At 47.8% G+C, this 12885-nt stretch overlaps 2 protein-coding genes across 5 annotated transcripts in view; one reads left to right on the top strand and one right to left on the bottom strand.

Moving 5' to 3' along the window:
• Nucleotides 1-1032, bottom strand: part of CRY1 (cryptochrome circadian regulator 1) — a 38802-nt gene extending 37770 nt beyond the window's left edge. The window contains exon 1 of one of the 3 annotated variants that reach the window (XM_087764156.1): nt 433-1032. In XM_087764156.1, the coding sequence (XP_087620282.1) occupies nt 433-590 (158 nt within the window). In that variant the 5' untranslated portion in view covers nt 591-1032. The remainder of the gene's footprint in view (nt 1-432) is intronic. The other 2 variants (XM_087764155.1, XM_087764154.1) reach the window with 2 other exon arrangements.
• Nucleotides 1033-4656: 3624 nt separating this feature from the next.
• MTERF2 (mitochondrial transcription termination factor 2) lies at nt 4657-12817 on the top strand. 2 transcript variants are annotated; one of them, XM_087766579.1, is made up of 2 exons: nt 4657-4738; nt 9103-12817. In XM_087766579.1, the coding sequence occupies exon 2, from the start codon at nt 9117-9119 to the stop codon at nt 10308-10310; it is 1194 nt and encodes a 397-aa protein (XP_087622705.1). In that variant the 5' UTR covers nt 4657-4738; nt 9103-9116; the 3' UTR covers nt 10311-12817. The 2 variants fall into 2 exon arrangements, with proteins under 2 accessions (XP_087622705.1, XP_087622704.1); XM_087766578.1 differs by lacking the exon at nt 4657-4738 and adding an exon at nt 4831-5019.
• Nucleotides 12818-12885: the final 68 nt, after the last annotated feature.

Genomic DNA, 12885 nt, shown 5'->3' on the forward strand with positions numbered 1-12885 from the left:
GGGTTTCTGGCTGCCCAGGGGCGCCGAGGTGAAGGGGACCCTCCGGGCTGCTCCTCCCCGCGGCCTGCAGCCCCGCCGAGCCCCAGCGCGGGCGGGCAGCGGGGGCGCGCTAGGGCGCTGAACCGCCGCCCTCGGGAGCGGGCAGAAGAACCCCCCCCCTTCCCCGGGAGGCCGCAGCCCCGCCGCCCCGCCCGGGCCCGCACTCCGCCACAGCTTCCACCGCTTCTTTTCCCCCTTCCTCCCCCGCCGCGGCAGCCGCAGCCCGGGCCGGCGCAGGGGCTGGATATGTAACACCGGGGCGGGCGAGGGAAACCGGCGCTGGTGGCGGCCCAATCGGGCGGCGAGGGGAGGGGATGGCGGGGAGGCAGCGTGACCGCATACATAACGCGGGGACTAGGGCCCCCCCGGCCGCCCCCGCCGCCCCGCACTCACCGCCACCTGTTGATGCCCACGTTGGAGGAACCGGCGAACCAGGGGTCCAGGATGTAGACGCAGCGGACCGTGTCGGCGCCCTGGATGCACTCCCGCAGCGCCGGGTTGTCGTGGAGCCGCAGCCCCTTGCGGAACCAGTGCACGGCGTTCACCCCCATGCCGCCGGGCCGGGGACGCGGGCGCTCAGCGGGAACCACCGCCGCCGCCCGCGGGACCGCTCATGGCGCGGCGCCGCCGCTCGGCGCCCGGGCGAGCAACGGCCGCCGCCGCCCCGCGCGGAGGGGGGGGGGGGGGGGGGGCGGCCCGAGCGGGGCGGGGGCCGCGGGGCCTCTCCTCGGGCGGCTCTAGGACCCGGCGGAGACGGCGGGGGCGGCCGCCCGGCGGGGTCGCATCACCCCGCGGAGCCCCCGCGCCGGGGAGAGCGGAGACGGAGGGAGGGAGAGCGGGATCCGGCGCTGGCTCCGGGCGGCGGTGGGGTCCCCCCTGCCCGCGGGAAGCGGCCGTCGGTGCCGGCCGCGCGCGCCTCGTGCCAGCCGGCGGCCGCCGCCTCGCCGCTCGCCCTGTGACTCTGCGCCGGGCGCCGGGGCTCCGCCGGGCGCCCTGCCCCGCCCCTCGCCGCCGATTGGCCGGGCCCTCCCCCACGTGACCACCGGCCCTCACGTTTCTGAAGTGTGTTTACTACCGGCGGAGGGGGGAGGCGGCGCGGCGCGGGGAGGCGCGGGGCGCCACCGGCCCCGCTCCCGCGGCGGGGCGGCCGGCGGCCGGGGGAGCCGGCGATCTCGGCAGGAATCCCGCCCGCCGGGGCGGTGCGAGGCGGCGGGCCGCGGCGGGGAGGGGCGCCGGGGGCGGAGACCGCGGGCTCCCCCCCCGCACCCCGGCTCGGGGCGCCGGGACCCGGATGAGCACGGGGCTCCGAGGCGGCTCTGGGAGGCGCCGATTCCGGTCAGGAGGCGCATGCGCGCGGGCCGGCGGCGCGCGCCCGCTGACCTGTTACGTATCGCGCCCTGCGCGCGCCCGCGGTGAGGGCTGCGCCTGCGCGGCTCTCCTCAGCCTCGGGCAGCGGCGGCGCCGCCCGCGCCTGTGGGCCGGGTCCGGGCCCGGCCCGGCCGATCGCACCCCACCGCACCCCGTCCCATCCCGCCGGGCAGAGGCCAGGCGCTTACGTAGGCCTGTGCCCCCGCCGCCCACCCGGCCCCTGCCCCTGCCCGAGGAGGGAGGGCGTCTCCCCGCCCGCGTTCCTTAGAGATGCGCGCTGTTGCTTACAAAACGGACCGTGGTGTTGTCGCTGCCCGCTGCAGTCCTGAGGTGGCATAAAAAAAGCCGTAACGGAACCGCTGAGCAAGAGGCAGAGGTGGCTCGGCCGCGCAGCGCGTTTTCAAGCGAGCACTGAGCAGCGGAATGAGTTAAAACGGTCTCTCTAGCACTGTTAGTACAGTCATTATTAGTAAATGGTGTATATCTAACGTCTTCGCTTTTAATTACAGAGCTCAAAGCGACGTCTGCGTGCTGCCGACGCAGCAGGTCCCCCTATACCTTCCCTCGTGTTAGCCACCAGGCATGGCTAACGACTGAATGAGGCGTCGCACTGATAGGACTCAGTAGAGCAATTTTGACTCCTAACAGGGCAGCTCTAGATGCAGATCTGAAAATAAACCTCCACCTGTGGATTGCAACTCAAATCTACGACTTCCAGAGTGTTCATAGACAAGTGGGTAGCAACAGCAAGAGGGGATTCATTAGAAATAACGGCTCTCAAGTAAAAGGCAGAGGGCTGACATCAGCAGTACTGACCTTTCTTGACTTCCAGAATTCCAGAGCAGGACAGTACTTTAAGAATTGTAGTTGCTCTTTCTACTAAAACATTTTTTCTGCTAAGATGCGCAGAAAATAAAAGTAAAGTCGACAAAAAGAGACGTGCATCACGTGTTTCCCTTCACGCTTTTCTTTCCTCACTTTGAATGACTTAATAAAATGTCATGAATGATCGAGGCATGCTCGCAGCAAAGGCCCCAGCCATGATTAGAATCCCTTTCTCTTTGGTTTCATACAAAATTTCTTTCTAAAGAAAGTGTGGAGGCAGAACTGTTCTTAAGCACTGACTTTAACAACGGCATAAATTATTATGAGTTTTTCAATTACTACTTTGTCATATGTGGAACATCGTATTCCACAGCTCATCATTCTGGTCCAAGAAGAACATACGGGATCCTGTCGTGTACCCTTGCTGCAACTTAAAGCTGGCGTAGTTGGGTCATTGTAAAGTTGAGCACTGTTCTCTCAATTAATACAAAGTACATTCTTCCTTGCTCGTTTTTTTTTGTTTTTATTCTTGAGAAATGCCAAATATTTGGTGAATAATTTTCAAAGAAATAAAATAGAAATCTCAGTAGTTAATGACCACTTTCCATCAAACTTTTAATTCTGTCATTTTTGAGCACATCAAAGAAGGTAGATTCCTTATTTTCAAGGAAAGTCACCTCACAATATAGTTTTTATTTCAAACTTTTAAACTGCTTTTTCATACTCCTTGCGTTCCCTGCTAGCTCCTTACAAGCCTGCGACACTGAAGATGGCCCTGAATGAAGTCCAGCATCGACTGATCTGCCTTCTTGGGACTACTGAGGTGGAAGCAACCCTCCCTCCCTAGACCGTAGCGTTCCATAACCAAATTGCAACCATGAAAACCATCAGTCTATGAGCCCTTTGTCGCCACAGACTAAATAACAACTGTCGTATATCAGTAGCATATCATTATGTCAAAACACCATTCAGCTCTAGCCATACCTTCCATGCCAGGCGGTTTGTTCTTGATTTAGAAGTGGAAGGAAGGTGAAGAATATATTAATTAAAATGTCAGATCTCAAGGGAAGAGTCTCTCCAAGTTAGTAGAAAAAGAAAATAGAATCACAGTTAATCAAGGAACTCATACAAGTAAACCTCACTACCGTGTTCTCTTGTGGATAACTTTTTTAAAGAACATTATTGCTAATTTAGCCCAGACTGTGATCGCAAAAATCAAGAGAGTGTGGGGGGGAGTTGGAAGGGAAAAAAGATAACATGAAGGCATGAAATGACAAAAACATAAAGGAACAAGTATACAATACATTGTGTATTACAAATTAGAAGCATTTTTTTTAGATACGTTTTTAACATCATTGTATGTCATTTATATTCGCAAACATTGTTAATTGTTCTTGAAACAGCAGTTATGTAGGAGACCAAGCCTGAACGGGGTTCATAGAGCACGGTTTCTTTCTATAGCAGTTCTCTTCGTCATTAGATCTTCTTCACAGATCTAATACAGCCTCTTGAAAACGTAGCTGACAAAAGAAGTGTTCCCAGGGAGAACAGTACTCCTTTTCACTCTCGGAAGGATGTCACTGTGCAGACCCAGAGTTAGTTTAAAAAATCCTAACATGCCTAGAAAAATCCTTCTAGTCTAGCAATCATTGATGCGTCTCTGCTGATTTGTAACTCTAAGTTTGGAAGAGAAATAAAGTAGGTACAGCTGGAAAATATAAGATAGAGGAAGATGATTCTCACCATCACAGCTCATTTAATTTCTGAAACACTACCAGACAGACACTGTAAATCCAGTGCCTATGTATATGAATTTCATTCTTTTATTCTGTAATAAGTGCAGCGATCCTATGGAAGAAAATACACTGATGTAAGCCAGGCCTCCCAGCATCACATCGGTGTTGCCTCTCACCCAGATTTGGTCCTGAAGAGGTTTTTCAGGTTACTGCTTTCAAAAAGCGTAGCAGCGTCGCTGCAGAGATCAGCGCCTTTGGTAGCAGGAGCCCGAGGGCTCCGATTCCCGGGCGGTGCGTGCGGCGAGCGCTGCGCTGGACAGGGCGCCAGGCCTCGCCAGCACCGCGGGGTCCACTTCAGTTCTGGATCAACGCAAGAAGCGGACCGCTGCCGTCTTAGCGAAGCAACGGGATCAGCTGCTTCCCACCAGCGCACAGGCGCTCAAGCAGCTTAATTTTCAAATGTTCGCTTCTTTGCTATCATAATACTTCAAGACGATCGATCTGCCAATTATTTTGATTTTTATGTACTACACTAGTTCTCTCTTGAAAGCTGTTCAGATCCAACCACCTTTAACTATTTCTAATCACAACAAGGTCTGCTTTAACAAGTGGGAGACCCTCAGGTGATTTGCCCTCAGGCAGACTCCGGCTCCCTGCCCGCCCTTCGCTGCCACCCGCCGCGGCCGCCACATGGTACATCCTGCCCGCCTCCCCCCCGGGCGCTGGTAGGGCCCAGCGCGGCGGCGCAGCGCTCCGCGGCGGCGAGCCAGGTCAGGCGGAGCGGCGGGGTGCGAGCCGGTCCCGGCCGGCTCCGGCCGCCTCGCACCGGCCGCGGTGCCGGGGTCCGGGGGCGTGGGGCGGCGGGTGCCTCAGCGGCGGCCCGGCCGAGCACCGGGCCGCTGAGGGAAGCCTCAGGCGGGGCGCCGCCCTCGGCGGGCCGGGTGACGTTAAGTTTGGCCTCCCGCGCTTTGAGGGCAGACGCGGCCGTGTCGTAACAATGACGACGGCCTGAAGAGCAGCGGGGCGAGATGCAGGGGGAGAAGCTGCGCGGGTTTGTTTTTTTTTAAATGATGCGTGGTTGGGAAGGAGACGCTGGGGCGCGAGTCCTCGTTGTAGGCCGCGAGCGACGTTCCTGGCGGGTGACCCCGGCAGTAACGGCAGAAACGGGCGGCGGTGGCGGCGGCGGCGGCGGCGGCGAGGGTCGGGGCTGGGGAGCCCGTGGCGGCTGCAGGAAACCGTCCTCCTCCTGCCCCTCCGCCCCGAGCGGAGCCCAAAGGGAGAGAAAGGGGGTGTGGGGGTAGGGATTGCTCGGCTGGCCGGGCTTAGGTGGCCGGGCTGCCGTCGCTTGCTAGCTTTCCATTTTCTCTGTACTAAAAACACGATGAGCTTTGGCTTAAATAGTGCTGTGCTTCCTTGAGCTTTTTTTTTTGAATGTGACTCCTTTCCTAGATATAAGGAAAAGCCTCTTCCCCCTGAGGATGGTCAAGCAGTAGAACAGGCAGCCCAGAGAGCCTGGGCAGGCTCCATCCCTGGAGGTCTGCAAGACCTGACTGGACAAAGCAGCCTGGTCTTTTCCCGTGGCTGACCCTGTTTTGAGCTCCCAAGGTCCCTTCCAACCTGGATTATCCCAGAATCCTCTCTATTTTTTTCTAGAAAGCTTTATGTTGGTCTAGTGTATTTGTGTAATCCTTCTTTACCTTATTTCCACTAGTGATGCAGAAGCAGGGATTCATTTTTTGTCTGTAAGTGCAAAAGTGTGAATGCTTACTCTACTACGCATTAATCTACAAAACTGCTATTACTGCTCCAGATTTCTGTTCAAATCCTATTGACACCGCTCTCTTCTAGGTAGACACCTGTTCTTCCTGGTTAATTCAAAGTTCAACCCAGGCATTTAGTAGTTTCAATTAATTCTCTACAGTCTACTAAGACCTGGCTACAGTTTGCTGTAATGAGAATGGTAGTGAGCAGCATACAGTAGTAGTCATACCGTTGCTCTCTTTAGTGAAAGATTTTGTGAAAAACACAACATGACCAAGAGATTGGTTTGCTAATTTTCAAAAACGTGAGATCTGAGTCTCAAAATACATATTCAGAAATTCAGAATTTCTGAATGAAATGAGGGATGAATCAGCTGGTTGATCCTAGTATCCATTTCCTATAGAAGATATACATAGGAGTCTCATTAAATAATGAAACTTATAACACCCCTTTACTCTGTAGATATAGGTCACTGCGAGTGTGCTAGCAAGCAGGATCATGGATAACTTCCAGGTAGATATTAGTTCACTTCCTTATTGCTGTTACGACACCTGGTGATAAGAGGGTGCTGCTGGCAGTGAAAGCAAACGTCTTGTCTAAGCTGGCTGGTTTTTTTTCTTAATCTCTCAATTGATTTACAATCCCCACAGCAATATGAGTAGGTAAGAAGTTACAGTGGGGTCCTGCGCATTAGAACAGTCATCCAGCATGAGCTTTAAGAGAACTGTGAATTCTTGGAATAGGTTACATACCCTACAAACATGATACTGTCATCCATGGACTGTGAAGTCCACCAAATCATAATCATAAATCATAACCAAATCATAACTCATAAATCATCTTCTCAGTTTCTATAGAACACTATGACATTAAAATCCATTCACCTTATTTTGCATGTTATATTTTGCTTGGTGCTTTACAAGGGCTCCTGAGTACCCCAGTCAAATGCAGTTTAGCCAATAAAGTTTTCCTTCCTTTTATAGTATTCTATGTTTCTGCATGGATAATCCTCACTAACAACAAGGAAAAGAAATGACTACGATGTCAAACATTTTCCGACAACATAAAGCTTCTTTTAAGGGAACATAACAATCATTTCCATGTCAGATCTTGGAAGAGCACAATTTACTGTATCAGAATTTTTTAAAAGCTCTAATAGATAAAATGACTGTATTTTAAGTGACTGCATTACTCACAAGGCAATTTTGCTTAACAGCAGGATTACACGTGGAAGTAAAAGTCATGGTTAGTTATTTTTCCAGTTTGTACTTTGGAAGTATCATCTGACATCCCAAACAATTTTAACAATACTTTATTTTGCTGGCAGTCTCCAGCTGAGCTGAAGCATTAATGAAGAAAGCCCTGATCCTTCAGAGATTTACTTACTCTGACTAGACCCACTAAATTCAATAGAACTACTCAGAGTACTCAGACACAGGCGGTTGTGCCGCTGCCTGTGGAGGAGAGGCTTTAGTTTGCAGTCCCTGTGAAACAGTCACTTCTTCAGGACATGGAAAGGTCAGCACATGAAAAGTCTGTGACGTACCTACACTTACCGTGCTTTTAGGGCTGTTGGGGAAGAATGGCTTGTTCTGCGGCGGAGCTTGCTGGGCAGCTCTTCGCAAGTCACAAAGTTTGTGAAGATAAAATCATTAGCCTTGGGCTTATGACACAAGCAAGCTTCATTAGGCAATCGGATTTTGCCTCAGAGAGTTGAAACAATACTGAAAAACAAGTTACTGATAAACACCTGTTAATAACATAAGCTTGCATAGAGGAAATTATTTTTATGTCTTATTCTGTCAGTTTATGATGTAGTAACATAACAAGAGTCCAGCTTTTAGAAGCTGAAAAATATCAACAGCAAAGGTACACTTTCTTGAGATAAAGTATTTTACCACTGGAAAATATTTAACCTTACCTGGTAATTAGATAGAGGCTCTATCACTTAAGTTCTCTAAACAAACCACGTATTTGCTTAAGAGATGAGCTATAAAGAAGATTTTAGGGGTCTCATATAGCTGTTCCTGCGATAGGCTTCTTGATCTGTTATGGAGGAGATTAGACTGCATGATAATAACAGTCTTTCCTAACAAAAAAAAAAACCAAAAAACAACAACCCACAAAAAATAATTTAACTTAATGCTTACGTAGGTACCTTTTGAAGCGTGCTATACTTTGGGAGAGGTGAAAGCAACTGTGTAAGAATTGTCAAATGCACAAACTGTATTTTTTTTTCTCATTTTCAATTTGAGCAATTTTAAGCATGTTACCAGCAGCAGCAATTTGTGCGAGTATTTCACAGACCAGCAGTTCTCCCTTTCACGCTCTGTGCTTCCAAAAGGTTGTTACGAAAACACCACCTAGGAAGTTAAAGATACACTTGATGATACCTTTCTTTGCTTGCTGCGGCTCCTTTGGCCATTGCAGAGCAGGTGGCAGCACACATGCTATTGGTGATACCTGGCAGTCAGTTTGAGCAAAGGTGGGTAGGGGGTTACCCACAGCTACCCTGTGGTTGCTGTGTGGACCCCAGCACCACCACGCACCCATTCCGCAGGATGCACAGGGACTCTGCCGACTGGGGGAGGCTGGCCGCGACAGGAGTGACCTGGAGACAGAAATAAGGTGTCCGTGCAAAGGGCAGCTGTAGCTGCAGGCAAGGGAAGGCCTGAAGATGTTACGGTGTACTTGCTTCCTCCCCTGAAATACCAGTGTGCTTATTCAGAACCCAATTAACAGACTCAGCTAGTGAAAAACACATACGTAAAGGTTTCAATGATTTTTTCCTTAATTGTAACAAGAATGATTTGAAAATGCAGTTAGGCTACAAACTGCTGCTGAAGGAGCACTGGGGGTGTGTGTGCGTGTGCGTCTCTGACACATGAAGGAACAAGTCATGCTCCAAACAATGCTTGAGAAGTTAAGCTAATACATTCAGAAGGGTTAAGAAAGATACTTAAGCTGCTTTTTTAAAAATTCATTTAGTAGAATTACTGTCAAATTAAATTGCACAAAACATTTTTCTTATATAGTATGAGCGAGCTGTAATGTAATTAACAATGTTAGCTGCAGGAAATGGCTGACAGTTTGGTTGTTGTATGACTGCAAGCGTTTATATGGACAGAGTGCTGCCCCCACATCAGATCTGTTTCATCTGCGTGTTACTGCTCCAGTGAGGCATCCGTCAGAACATTAACCTTTCAAAACTATTCCCCCCCCCCCCGCTTTTGCGTGAAAGCTGAATTTTGTGCTAATAATAACAAACAGTATTGACTGTAATTTCTTCTGCCAGCTCAGTCTAAATATCAATGTCTCCGAGCATTAACTTGTGCCTTAAATGTGTTTTCTTATAGATGTTCTCTCTCCATAGGGCTGAATCCCACAATGTTGAGAGGAGTCACTCACGGTGCAAAAGATACATTTACTCTTCTGTTGGCAAGAGCTCGGTACTGTAACCCGGGCGTGAATTTTTCATCAGTATGGACTGAAGTAGCAAACAGAAGCTTCCTCATACATTCCACTTACACAACTGATACAAAATCAAGAGAGGAAAATAAAAAAACCATTGAGAGTCTCTACAGATTGTCAGTTGACATTAAGAAAATACGCAGACTAAAAGAATGGGTCCTTCTCCAGGATGTGGCCTATGTTAAAGAAATTGCTGGTATCTTACAAGAAATGGGAGCAGATGAGACCGCTGTAGCCAACATTTTAGAACGCTGCCCAGAGGCAATTCTCCATACCCCTGCAGAGATAAACTCTCAAAGAGCTCTGTGGCAATTAGTATGCCAGAATGAAAAACAGTTGATTAAATTAATAGAGCAATTTCCAGAGTCTTTTTTCACTACTGAATATCATGAGAACCAGAAGGCAAATATACTGTTTTTTCAAGAGTTGGGAATTAAGAATAATATCATCACCAGGTTCTTGACAAGTGCACCGAATATTTTCTATAATCCTGTTGAGAAAAACAAAAATGTGATTGAGACATTACAAAGAAGTTATTTAAGTTTAGGAGGTTCTGATGCAAATATGAAGATCTGGATACTGAAGTTATTGAGCCAAAATCCATTTATTTTATTAAATACCTCCACCGCAATCCAGGAGAACTTGGAATTTCTCCAGAAGAATGATTTCACTGACCATGAAGTTCTGCAGCTGCTGTCCAAACTTAAAGGTTTCATTTTTCAACTTACTTCTACTACTATGCAGAAGAGTATGCTTTTTTCCAAAAATGTCTTTAAGTGCAGTGATCAAGAATTAAAACAGCTAGTGCTGAAGTGCCCAGCCCTTCTCTACTATTCCGTTCCAATTTTGGAAGAAAGACTTGAAGGACTACTGAAGGAAGGAATTTCTATAGCACAGATTAGAGAGACACCAATGGTGCTGGAGTTGACAACGCAAATTGTTCAGTACCGAATTAAAAAACTCTCTGCTTTGGGATATGATATAAAGAATGGAAGTCTAGAAAGCTTGAATGGCACTAAGAAAGATTTTGAAGTCAATTATGGTAAGATACAATCAAAGAAGGAGAGACCAATTTTTAACCCTGTTGCTCCTATACGCATTGAAGATTAATTTGAATGCTGTACTTTAAATTATACAAAAGAAAATTATCGAAGAGAAAAGAGATGATGGTTCTTTGAGAAGAGCTGAAACAGAAGTAATCTTAACCAGGTTATAGTTTGACACCGTACTTTGTCCTGGAGCAGGTCTTAGGCACAACTTCATTATACAATTGTAGCTTTCTAATGCTTTCAAGTAGTATCATAGAACCTGGTTAGGATAAAGATTGCCTTTTTTCCCAGGGAGCACCTCACATGTTTTTTTGGTTCTGTTACATTTCCTTATCTAACAGGGCATTATCTGCTTTGGATTTTCAGCTCTGTCACTGCACAGTCCAGCCTGTAGTAGCAATTAGTACAATCTTTATCTGAGAAAGAGAAAAGGAGGGTTATTTTTCCAGAACTGTTCATCAGCCCACTGGTTCACTGACTTTTGGAGTTCCCTTCCTTATTGCTGCAGTAAGTAGCTCTAGCTCCCACATCCTGACCTGCAGCAGACTTGACTTCTTGGATAGGAAAGCCTAGCTCGAGCGCAGTCTGAGAACAGGGGCAGGACATAATATTTTTTATTTAGTGACTGCTACAGTATGTTTGTGTACAAACCATAATGCAAAGAAACTACGACAACCTCCTCTACCTTTCTGAGACTTCGAAATTTACTCCTTTTGCAAAAGGTCTGGGGCAGGAGGAAATATATTTATTGATATTGTCTAGTTCTTAATTTCTTCTTTTCTAGCAAGGCTCAGGGAGAGAAAAGGTTAGGGAGAGACTCAAGTGAGTCTCAAATGATTGTAGGAGAAAGGAAAAAGTCATGCTTTTATAGTAGGTGTAACAAAACTCTAGTCTGTAAACCACTGGTGATTAAAAATGACTACCGGATTTGGAAACAGCTGCCAGAGTTTCTAAATATATGGGTGACACCGCTTCTCAGATAACACCGTACGGTAATTGTTGGCAAGTGCTGGTTTTCAAAATAGTAACTATCTGACAGTGTTTAAGTTCTCAGGATTTTATTTATTTTCATTTATGGGCTGTGAATAATATAAAATAGTAGCATCATTGACGATCATCTCAATGGAATTAGGATCATCAGTGATTTTTTTTTTCTCAGACAGACTTTCCTAAGCAACTATTCCATACACATTCCCTCTTGACAGCAGGAGAAAAAACACTTACACACCCCCCTCACTCCAGGCCATTCTTCAAGGTCATTTTTAACAGACATTTTGGCAGCAAATCCAGGGTTCACTTTTCTTAAAGAGAAGTTTTAAATTGCTGAGGAAAGCTGGTATTGAATTACTTCTTTAGAGGGTGGGCTGCAAGATGATGATTTTATATAGCCTGCCATGTTACCCGCTGCGAGCTTGGAAAGGGCTAGAAACATCTGGTTAGAGCAGTGCCAAGATCTCCAACAGCTGAAGGTCTTAAACTCACCGCCATGCAGGCGAGTGTGGACGTGACAGCAGCTCGTGGGAGTAAACGCCGCTCTTGCAGGAGCACGTGTGGCAGTGGCGAGAATTCAAGAACGGGCAGGTATCACCAGCACAATAAAAGTCAGGCTGTGTTACTAAGCCATATCTTTGCTGACTCTTCAAAACACATTATCGTTTTTTAAGAGGAAACTGGGAAGATAGCCGTATTAAAAATGCACAGGAACTTGCCTTTGTCACTTTCTGACTGTCCTTCAGTGCTCAGCTATTAAGCAGACCACAGTATTATTTGAATTCAAAAGCATCCTTCCCCTCCGACACAAGGGGGCATTTCAGCTCTCTGCAGCTATTCATAATACAATCTGTAATGCTGAACCACAGAACTGATCGCTGGTTTAGGATGAAAAGGAAACCGAGACGTAGAACAGTGTTTTCCCTGAAAATTTTGTTTCAGCATTTTTTACAGGTACCTGTTTTTAAAGTTCCTGAAACGGCTTATTCCCCATCACTTACAGTATTTCCAGTGGCAATGAACAAAACAGGAAAGGGACATTATTTCCTTAATTCCTTAACACAGCCTGAGTTACCACAAACTCATTTTCCATTCTGAATGTTTCAGTTTCTCCTCCTCCCCTCTCAGAACAGAAGCATAGGCAGAAAGTCATTTTCTCTACCAGCAGACTGAAAAGTCATTCAGTCCTTCATTCATAACTCTTATGCCTGGGACCTGTTTCTCTCTTCTTCACAGGATTCATTTATAATAAAACCTGAGGGAAGCTCCCAATTACCAAAACGTTGTATTGCTGAAATCCGCTTGCTCGTCTTTTGCCATTACTCACAGCAAACAGTAACCAGTTTATACCATTTAAGTCTGGCACGTAAAAGCCTGTAGACCAGCCTTTTGTTACATCGTGAGCAGTCAGGCATACAAGTAGTCTTCATAAACATTTCCCCTTTTGAAATGGGGGCTGGGAAAAGGAGAGTAAAATAAAACCACCACGAAAACAACCCCAAAACACAAGAACAACCCCGCTCCCCCTGAAAATTTCAGTTCCATATTCCATTCAGCTTACTATGATCTTAAAAGTGGGTATCCCCAAGCCTCGGTTCCCAGGAAAAAAAAATTAGTACCAGGGATTTTGTGTTGTGTCTGTGCAC

This window comes from Nipponia nippon, unplaced genomic scaffold (genome assembly GCF_047370975.1).
Source record: "Nipponia nippon isolate SJK-2023a ecotype South Korea unplaced genomic scaffold, ASM4737097v1 scaffold_3, whole genome shotgun sequence".
Taxonomy (NCBI): domain Eukaryota; kingdom Metazoa; phylum Chordata; class Aves; order Pelecaniformes; family Threskiornithidae; genus Nipponia; species Nipponia nippon.

Excerpts from the sequence above, each read along its gene's own strand:
- MTERF2 (XM_087766579.1), top strand. The coding sequence starts at position 9,117 with ATGTTGAGAGGAGTCACTCACGGTGCAAAAGATACATTTACTCTTCTG.